The sequence below is a fragment of the Cannabis sativa genome, chromosome X, assembly GCF_029168945.1.
Source record: "Cannabis sativa cultivar Pink pepper isolate KNU-18-1 chromosome X, ASM2916894v1, whole genome shotgun sequence".
In the NCBI taxonomy this organism is placed as follows: Eukaryota; Viridiplantae; Streptophyta; class Magnoliopsida; order Rosales; family Cannabaceae; genus Cannabis; species Cannabis sativa.
The window spans coordinates 17,133,570-17,144,816 of NC_083610.1; the positions used below are offsets into that span (position 1 = coordinate 17,133,570).

The 11,247-nt window shown below is 39.1% G+C and overlaps 1 protein-coding gene across 1 annotated transcript; it reads left to right on the forward strand.

Annotated features, from left to right (window-relative positions):
* The first annotated feature begins 5,560 nt into the window (after positions 1-5,560).
* On the forward strand, positions 5,561-7,177 carry LOC115702473 (uncharacterized). The gene has a single exon (XM_030629918.2). It carries the CDS (start codon positions 6,253-6,255, stop codon positions 7,099-7,101), a length of 849 nt encoding a protein of 282 aa, XP_030485778.2. The 5' UTR covers positions 5,561-6,252; the 3' UTR covers positions 7,102-7,177.
* Positions 7,178-11,247: the final 4,070 nt, after the last annotated feature.

Genomic DNA, 11,247 nt, shown 5'->3' on the forward strand with positions numbered 1-11,247 from the left:
TCCGGCGTTTTTCAGTCCGAAAGGCATGACTAGGTAACAGTATACCCCCTTATCGGTCCCGAAGCTAGTGCACTCTGATGCCGTATGCATCTTTATTTGATTGTACCAGCATAGGCATCCATGAAAGATAGCAGTTTGAATCACGGAGGTGGCGTCCACCATCCGGTCAATCTGGGCGGCGGAAAGCGGTCCTTTGGGCGGGCTTTGTTTAGATCTGTGAAATCTATGCAAACCACTCCAAGTCCGTTCGGCTTGGGCACCAGGACCGGATTGGCTAGCCATTCCGGATAGTATACGTCGCGGATCATGCTATTGGACAAAAGTTTATCCACCTCTTTCTCTAAGGCCTCGGCTTTCGCCGAGTCGAGCGGGCGTCTCTTTTGCTGTATAGGAGGCATGTCCGGGTTGACGTTGAGGACATGGGTGATGACATGAGGGCTGATGCCGGTCATGTCCTCTTGGCGCCATGCAAAAACATCAATGGCGCCCTTCAGTGTTTTTATTATTTTATCCTTTTCCTCCGGATCTAGGCCTCTCCCTATCCGGAGTACTTTGGTGGAGTCGTCGTCGCACACTGGTATCTCTTCGACGTCCTCCATTGGTTCTACGACCCTTTCGGATCCTATACGAGGATCCAACTCGTCTTCTTCAGCCTTCTCTACTTCAGGGGCCCGGACCATGAGCAGCAGAGTGGGTGGCAACGTTGTAACATTGCCTGGCCTCTCCTTGGTTTCCCCTCACCGTTCCGACTCCGGCTTCCTGGGTAGGAAATTTTAGGCATAGGTGTCGGATAGAAGTTATTGCACCAAAGTCGACGAGGGCCGGTCGGCCTAAGATTGCGTTGTAGGCTGTTGGACAGTCTACCACCACGAAGGTGCAATACTTAAACGTGCTACGTGGAGTGTCCGGGCACGGGGTAACCGGGAGCGACTTTTCCCATCGGGATTAGAGTTGTCCCGTTAAACCCTGTGAGCTGCGATCCGCTAGGAGAGAGGTCCCGGTCGGTCAACCCTATCGCAGTGAAGGCCTCTTTGAAGAGCAAGTTCACGGAACTTCCATTATCAATCAGGACCCTGGCCACCACTTTATTTGCAATGGGGGTCTCTATGACCAGCGGGTCGTGATGAGGAAAACGCACCGTCTTGGCGTCTTCTTCCGTGAACGTTATGGGTTGGTCCATTAGCCGAGGCCTTTGAGCTGGGAGTTGAGTGACCTCCCACACCTCACTGTGCCTTGCGGCCTCGGCATATCTCTTTCGCTCCTTTCGAGTGTTTCCTCCGATATGGGGACCTCACGGAGATCATGGCTACCGTCCATTAGGCCGAGGCGGTAGTCCGGGTATATGCTGGGTGTCACCTGCGGGAGCAGCTGGAGGCAGTACTCCTGCTGTACCCCCTGGTGTTCCCGAAGGCATGCCCCCGGCCACCTCCCCCGGGTTAAGGTGGGGTAACCTATTCTTGATCCACTCATAGAGGTGGCCCAACCGGATCAGATTCTCAATCTCATCTTTGAGATTTTTACACTGCGTTAGTCTTGTGGCCGATGTCGTTGTGATATTCGCACCTTTTGCTCGGATCTCTCGGGAGCCGTCCCAATACAATGCCGGGGTCTCCCGTAATGCGTATTACGCCTTGTGGCAAAATAGACACGTTCCCGAGAGTCCGTGAGCTCTGTGTCTTGGGAGTATTGGGGTGTGTACCCCTTCTTTTGGCGCTTCTCTCCCGTTCGGGTCTTGCCACTTGGAAGACCTCTTGCTTCTAGACCCTTGAGTAGGGCCTGTTAAGCTAGCGGTTGGGGCAGCTGTGAAGGAGCCCGTCCATTCACCCGGACGGATCGCCGTAATGGGAAGATGCGGGGGCGAGCTTGGCCTTGGTTGTACCGGGAGTGGCGAGCGCAGATGCCACTAACCGGAGGGGTCGCGGTCGGGACAGTACCCGAGGGCGATACTCCTGGCATGTACCCTGCTATCCCGGTGGGATAATAGCCTCCGTAAGCCACGATCTGGGCTTCTTCGAGGTTAATATATTTTTGGACTCGCTTCTGGAAGTCACGAAGGCTAGTAGCGCCTTCTTTGCTGTAATTCGTTCCAGAAGGGAGTCCCAGTACGGATTCCTGCTTGGAGAAGCGCAAGCTGTTGTCCGTCGTCAACCTTCTTGGTCTTCGAGGCCTCCTCTCGGAACCTCTTGATGTAATTCTTCAAGGTCTCGGTGGGTAGTTGCTTGATGTTAGTCAAGGCACTAACTTCCAAATTGACCTTCTGGCGGCGACAAATTGTCTCGGAAGTTGGTTTGGAGTTTGTTCCGACATCCCACCGATCTGGTTCTAGTTTCTTGAACCAACTCCTCCGCCGAACCGCTCGAGTGAGGGGGAAGCATAGGCATTTGGCGTCATTCTTGACCCGCATGACTGTCATGACTCGGTTGAATCGTGACGGGTGATCATGGGGTCGGAGTTCCCGGTATACGCCGCCATTTCGGGCATTTTGAAGTTTTTAGGGAGCTCCGCCTCCGGGGATATGCTTGGCGCAGGGCTCCCGGTCCTCACTGTCCGAGTCGGAGTCATCTCCCTTCTGCCTCCGGGAGACTCGGGCAATATCTTTTCGAAGGATGGCAAGCTCTGCCATAATCCCTTCGTTTACAGTACCCGAGGAGACTTCGGGTGCCGTATCTTTTTGATCGAGGTGATCCGGAGGTCACCTTGATTTCCATTGATTTGATTTCTCAAATCGACGGGTGGACATCTCTGTCCTCCTCTGCCTCTACCCCGGTTCTGGTGCACGGAAACGCTTTTCGGTCCCCTCGATCACGAGGGCCAAGACTCCTCTTTGGGGCTTGCCTCTGCGGACCTTTCCCTTTAGGGAAATGCGAGCGGACCTTACGCGGATCTGCGCCTTTTCTTTCGACCGGGGGCGAAGTAGGGTTTTTGTTTGGTGTTCCTCGGCGGGGTGCCTTATAGGGCTAGGTTCCACTAGGCCTTTGCTTCCGGGAATTGGGCGAAGACGTGGGCGGCTCCCCGTCGAGTCCGGCGGCCATTGCCTTGGGATGCACGTGAATGCCAGCTGCCTCCATGGCTTTTTGCATGGCTGGCATCACCTCATGCATCTTTTGATTTTGCACTTTCTGAGCTTCGATCTCAGCTTCGTGATCGATGGCTTTTTGTCTGAGGAGCACCAGATCTTGGTAGCTTCCATCATCGTAAGCGTATTCGTAGAGGAGTTCCTCGAGGTTTTCATAAGGAACTTCTTCCTCGGACTCCTCTGCTGCCCTTGAGGCTACATCCTCTTCATTGGGATCTTGAGCGTCTTCTAGAGGGCGAGGGTGACGTGTAGCTCTTGTCTCCACCATTGTTGTGAAGTTAAATGCTTGTTGTGAAGCAGCTTTCCTCAGCTCTCAATGAAAGCACCAAAATGTTGACCGAGGTTTTCGGCAACTAATAAAATATGAATATAATAACGAGCTGTAAGAAAGCGAGATGAAGACTTTTTACGTGGTTGGGGCGTTAATGAGCCTTAGTCCACGAGCCACTGATATTTATGGATGTCTTTAATACAGATTCTACACTTGGGAGAATGTTTCTCTCTTTAATACAAAGAATGTTCTTGGTGAGTTTTTTCTCTGTTTGCTCTTAAGCAGCCAAGATTCTCCGACCCCATTAAATGAGCTTTGAGGGGGTATTTATAGTGTTTTAGTGGGGTAATCCCTAGAATTGTACTTACACATGTGTCTGTAAGTATCCATAAAGTTGGGCATTTCCGATGAATATACCATGGGTGATGCATGGTCAAATCCCTAGGTGCTGTAGGGTTTTTATGGAGAATGTCCTTTTTGTCTTATGGTTGACGTGACTCTTCGCAGAGTAGCCGTCGCTAGACTTAAATGATCATTACTGTAGCGCTGCTGTTTGGGGGATGTGCCGTCAGACTTTATTGCGTGTTACAGTCCCAACACGCTTCCTCCCATGCGGCATTAAATGCGACTTGATGTCTCGGGAGAGACCTGACACATCCCGGAGTGCCTTTAAGCTATGCTCGCTTCCGGGAGTACCTTGTACTCCGGGTGCATCTTCCGGGACCCATGCGAATAACGCTTCCTGGTGTCATACAAAGACTTAGCAGTTCTTCTCAAGTAATTTGATCCACGTGTCCCTTCCTGACTGGTCCACGTATATTGGGCGATTTTAGGAGCAACATGTATCTTTAAGTTTTGAGTTGTAATTTTTTTTTTATTTTATGCTTTGAGATTGTAATTCTTTATTTAAAATATTTTGCTCAGTTGTAATTGTTCTGATCTTTTAGTCATCTTGTTTTATATTTCCACTGAAATCTCTCATTTATTATTAATTATGGGTTGTATTTTAACCAAACCCATATATATAACACTTTATTGTCCCTTCTTAATGGTGATATTGGTGTTCTTTATGCATTCATTTTGGCTGTTTTAATATAGTGCAAGCAGTCACAGAACTAAGAGCTCATGTGTGTTTAATTAGCGTAAAATGAGTTGTCTAAGCTAAGTTTGTATTTCATATAGTTTAAATGAGTAGATTATTTGTAATTTTGTGTGTACTATATTGTACAAATATCATAAAAATTAAAACTAATTAAAATTCGTGCATATGAATACGTTGGAAGTATCTTTAACGCAAATTGTACTTTCACTTTGCATACTATATAAAGAGCATTATTATTAGGCATCAGTAGTACTTAGTACTTTCTTCACCTGTCGCGTTGCGATTGACTAGCGATACTCCCTAAAAGCTATTATATTAAATTATATGAGACACGATACTTAGTTGAACCAATAGCGAGAAAGGTACTAGGCACCATTGGTACCCTTTAGCATTTCTCTTAAAGATCAAGCATTCAAAATATATAATATTAAGAGAAAAATAGAAGTATTAAGAGACCAATCAGTAAAGATTCAAAATAAACAGTTTATTTAATGCTAGCATGCAAAAACATATAATATATGTATTAATTCTTTTCATATGGGAGAGGGCAATTTTTATATGTGATAATATACACTTTGTGCACGAGTAACGTACAGAGTTTGTCTGCACGTAGGGAGGCAAAACACAATAAGACTAATTTGTTGAACTCTTATCAACGTAGAAGATGGGTGAGATGAGTTGGTGAACTGTAGATGAGGAGACAATATCGAAATAAATATAACTCATGATAATGAGTTGATCCAATAACCCAACTACTTGTGTGGACTTTAAGTTGTGAAAAGAACAATATTACTAAGACACAGGATAAGCTCATCACCGAATATGATGATATACTGTGATTTGGAGTAATTTAGTAGCCAGTTTAATTTAGCCAGTGTCATATTTTCAATTAAAGTTAAAATATGTGATGAAAACTAATATATTATATATGTCAGAACAATATAAAGTAATAGCATTTCTCTTGTGAAAAGGACAAAAGTACATCACATAGGAAGATGACAAAGTAAGTAACATCCAAAGAAGGGCAATTATTGCAATGAATAAAATTTTAGTAATATGGTAATAATAATAGTGCAGGGCTTGATTAATATATACAGTACTAAAGGTCAAATTAAGCTTAACTTAGATCTTGAGCAGATGGTTATAGGAAAGTCAATCTTATTTTCAGTTTATTAATAATAATCTATATAGAGCTACTACAAGTTAATTACTAGTATAGGAGCCAGCCTTAGAAAAAAAGATAAGAACAATACATACCAGGAACATGGGAGATAGGTAGGAGTCTTGGCTGGACAGCTGGGCATCGTCAACTTTGAGCTGTTTGCACAACGGTGCAAAAACCAGTCCTTCATTTGGTAATCTCATGATATATCACTCGTGCATAAGAATTTATTAGAAGCAAATAATGGCAATTGTCTTGAATCATTAATTAAATTGGTGGCAAAACCACTCGTGGTGCAATGTATTGTATATTACAACGGCCTCATATGAAAGGAGATACTTAGAGATTTCTTCAAGCAAATAATTTAGGAGAAAATGAGTTGGATATAACGGTGGGAAGGGAACATGGTTACTATTAAATACAAATCTACTTATTAATCATATACACATTATTGTGTGCTGAATATTGATTATCTTAAGAATAAGATCAAAGATGCTCTGTATGTCTTCTCCATATCTCAGTGTATATAATTGAGCATAAGGAAAACAAATAAGTCAGAGGCAAATTGTAGCAATACCCAATTGCAGATTCAACTCTGAAAGGCCATTCCATCTCTTCTTTGAGATAGTAAAAATAATCCAATGGCTAACTCAAACATTTTATCCACCAAACCACACCCTCTTTTTGAAGAATGTGAAGAACACTTGTGCAGATTAGGGGATTTAAATGCAACTTCTTCAGCTTCAATAACACAAAAGTTGAGTGGTCTTGAGGATTTGCATAATTGTGCTGAGAAGTTGCTTCAGTTGCCCCTCACTCGAAAAGCACTTGTAAATGGCCGCCATGAGAAGTGGGTTGATCAAGTGGTAGATGGTTCCCTGAGGCTGTTGGACATGTGCAGCGCAGCCAAAGACGCCGTGTTACACACCAAGGAATGCGCACGCGAGATCCAATCCACCATGAGAAGAAGAAGAGGAAGTCTCGAAAGCGAGATCAAAAGATACTCAGTCTCAAGGAAAGTTGTAAAGAAAGCAATCCAAAAGGCCTTAAGAAATCTAAAGAGTAATGACTCAAAGAATGCAATATTATCTGCTTCAAACAAAGACATCGAAACCATGGCATTGGCTGGAGCATTAGGAGAGGTAGAAGCAGCCACTCTTGCAGTATTTGAGTCCTTGTTGTGCTTTGTTTCTGGGCCAAAGTCACAGTATTCCAAACTAAACAGCTGGTCCTTAGTTTCAAAGCTTTTAATGCAAAGCAAAAAGATTGGATGTGAGGAAGAAGAAAAAGCTGTGAATGAGTTTGAAAATGTGGATTCTGTATTGCAAATTCTCATTCAGTCTGATAAGTGTCCATTGAACATTGAGAATGTCCAAACTGAGCTGCAATGCCTAGAGTCTTGCATCCAAAACTTTGAAGAAAGACTAGACAGACTCTTTAGGGGTTTGATCAAAATCAGAGTTTCCTTTCTCAACATCCTTAACAACTAGTTAGGAGATTCATAATCATATTGTACATATGTAAATTTTTGTCTTGTTATAAAATATACAAAATTTGTCTCATCAATATTTCTGTGTATTATAACTCTGTTTCACTCAAGTACTAAGTTGCAATTTATTGTCTTTTATTTCAATGAATATAATTATAAGAAAGCTATAAATTGACAAATTGTGATGGAATAATCCTTTATTAATGACAAAAGCAATTTTAGTACTCATTATAACTATAATTATCGAAGATCAGCTGGAGAACAAGGACTTTGAAAAAGTGAGGAAAAACTAGAAGAGGAGAGTGTGGAATGGGAAAGTGAAGTAGTCAATGAGCTTGGTTGGTTGGCTGTAATCAACTTTATCATGAAATCAAAATTCCAATTCCATTGTTGTGTTCTTCAAAATCTTGTAATGCCTTTACATTTTACATTATACATTATATAATACATCATAGAATACATATATATACATGAATATAATTACAACTTATGTAATGAAATTTCATTTCTATTACAAATGTTTACAAAAAATTAAAGCAAAACAAGCTTAACCCTTCTACACCCTTCTTTTATAAAGTAAAATAAAAAGGAATATACTTTAAATAACACTACTCATTCCATTTTTCTTTATCACAAAAGTACCAGTTTATGTATTCCAATATTCATTATAAAAACAAACCAAATATCAAAATATCATTCTCATTCCCCTATTACTATTACAAAAAACACTTTCTATGTCAATTGGGAGTTGACACCATTAGAAATTTAGAATATTGGACACCATCAATTTTCACATTGGTATAATATTGTTCATTTTGGGTCTAAGCCCTTACGAATTTACTTTTGGGTACCTTCCCAAAATTTTTTATACCAATAGAGATATTATTCATCCTTATAATATACCCATGATCTTCCCATTTTTAGCCAATGTGGAACTTTAGTTACACATCTAGCAATCATCCCCTCAAACAAAGGAGCACCTTGCCTTCCCTACCACATATCCACTTTCCACCAACTAGTGTACTGCCCTCTAATGCGTTGGAGCACAGGCCCTACATGAAACACCGCCACTACCTTAGAATTCTTGCTCTTTCTCAAGCAAACTCCTCTATGTAGAGAAAATCGCGTGTCTACTTGAACACATCCATGGATCCCATCATGACATTATTGAGGCTCAACTCTTTTGTTTGGCATTCTTTATTCACATGGCGAACTTTGAAACCCAACTCTTGGAAAGCTTTCTTGTCCTTCCGAGAAAGGTCCTCGGGAAAGCTAGCCTTCCTCCAGAAAGGAATTCTGAATGGCCAATCGTGGTTCCTAGAAAGGATTTTCGGATAGTCAACTCTAACTAGCTCTTTCTTATTCAAAAAGTTCATTCAGTGAGTGTCTTGGTCCATGATTTTGAAAGCCCTCATATATGCTCCCAAAAACACTCATACGTATAGCGTGGAGATCTCGCTCAAAAGAGAGTTGGTTATTGCCTAACTAACTTAACACTCTCGCTTCTTGTAGCTATTGACTATAGGATCTTGATTCTAAGTATATAAATACCACCAATACTTATCATTTTAGACACAACGATCAGATCGATTGAGTTTCGAGATAGAGCGACATATATAGAGAAAAGAGAGAGATTGGGTTTGGATTTTGCATGAAGAATCTTCTGTAGATGAAGAAGATTCTTGAGTAAGAGTGTGAGAGTTGAAACACTTAGAGAGAACTAATCAAAGAATTATCTCTACTGTATTGTACCTGTTCTTGCTCAATCAATAAAGAGAATTTTGGTGGTGTTCCAAAACAGGAGTAGAGCCATAAATTACATTAATTTATCAGAGTTGATCTTGTATATATCTTAGTGTTGATTTTATTATTTTACTACTTTAATCGTTTCTAAATTTAATGCTCTCTTCATCCTTGTTTTTCTTCAATTATTAATGGTGTGTTATTTTTGTCATTATTAATTATATGATTGTTTAAACAAATTATATAATTTTCTCACAGTTTCTATTTATACTAGTGATTCTCTTGTATATATATAGTAATTAGTTTTTTCATTCTTATACTTAAAATTAAAAAAATGAGTTTTTGTTTATATTATAATTATATATAGACATAGTGTACACTTCTCTAGAGATCCTAAAATCAAATACTCCAATATATATATATATACTAGTATATTGTTACGTGCGATGTACGTATGCTATGTTTTATATTAAGTATTATATTATGAGTTCGGAAGGAAATAAATGAATCAAAAATAAATAATATTTAATTTAGAGAGATTTGAATAATAAATTTTAATTTAACTTTTATGTCCAGTATAATGGAGTTTAAATTAAACTACAAATATTAGTAAAAACATATTGGAAACAATAATAATAAGGTTATACTATATGTTGCATTTGTTCCCGTTCAAATATTACAAAATTAAGAATAACTAACACTTGAAGGAACATTCTCACTACCAAGAAGAAATCTTAGATATGGAGTCAAAAACAGAACAAAATCAAAATTAATGTGTACAAGTATTCCTAAGAAGCTACCACTGTCAGCCTACCAGAAGTCATGAATTTTAACAATGCTAATTGAAATCTCATCTGCTCATTATAAAGCCACCGTCACTCAAAATAGCACAACAAAAGTAACAAAGAAGTATTAATTAAAGGTGTAATTTTTACCAAAAGCAATGAGAATTAACAACTGATGATTGCATTATGTTCCTCGAACACCCCTATTGTCAGAGCAGATTGTCTTAGAGCGATCTTTGCCTGAAATGAAAAGAAAAAGTAATTATATTCTAACCTTTAGCTTGGACACTCTTGGAAAATAACAGAACTGCAATAGATGAGAAAGAAATATGAAATCTGAGAGAGGGGCTTTTGTTGTGTTTGCCTGGATGGGTGATGAATGGGTTAATCGTAAAGATTGTTTAATTTTTTTGGTTTAATTATTTGGTTTATTTTTTAAAATTTGAATGAATAAAAAAATTTCAAAAATTGTAGTTTGTTAGAGAGATATGTAAGTTAATCGTAAATATTATTTAATTTTATGGGTTTAATTATTGGGTTTATTTTTTGAAATTTAAATGAAGTAATTTGTTAGAGAGATATGTGGGTAAGATATTTTTTTTAATTTTGAAAAAGACTGTTTAATTTTTTGGTTTAATTATTGGGTTTATTTATTTGTTAAGTTAATTAAGTTAATCGTAGAATCATTAAACTAATAATTGCCGTTAGATAGGCACTTTTAATATATAAAGATATTATATATATCTATTCTATATAAAGTGTGCCTATATAACTGAAATTCTTGATTTATGAGAAATTCATGCGTGACTTTTTATTTTTATTTAATAAAATAATAAAATATTATTTATATATAATAAAATAATAATAAAACAAATCTCATTAATATTTGAATTGATATTAAATATTTGAGAATCACAACCCATTTAAAAAGAAAACAACCGCATATCTCTCTAACAAACTGTATATCCCCAAATTTTGATTAAAGTTTTCTATTAAAAAATAACAATTTTTTTCGCTGAGGTTAACGGGGTTAAATCCCCAATTTATTTTTATCTATAATTTTCTTTTTTCAAATCTCAAACATAGTTTATAGCATGCCAACTCATAGAATTCCCAATTTATATCACATGAAGCCACTGTATATCGCATGAAGTTCAAAATGACGAGGAAGAAGGTGAGAGATGAAAATCAAAATCATCTTCAACCATTCTATGCCTGACTTATGAAATTAAAGCTTCAATCGACTTGATTTTCAATCGATAACGATGAGTCAACGACAGGTGAACGATTTTAGATGAACGAGACCAGCACATTCGCCCAAATTAAAGATTCAATCGACTTGATTTTCAATCGTCAACGATGAGTCGGCTTGATTTTCTGCTCTAACTGCGCCAAGTGCTGCCCAAAGGTAATTACTTTCCACATATTCATTCGATTTTGATTAGGGATGTTCAAAAAGCTTGAGTTTATGATAGTAAAATTTTGATTTATAATTTATTTTTGGGGGTTTCGCAAGTATGGTTCTTCCTTTCTCAGCCACTCCTTATTCTGCAATTTCTATTTTGTTAATTCAATTTTCGCTATGGAGGTATTTGCCTTTTTTTTTTGGTACAATTTCA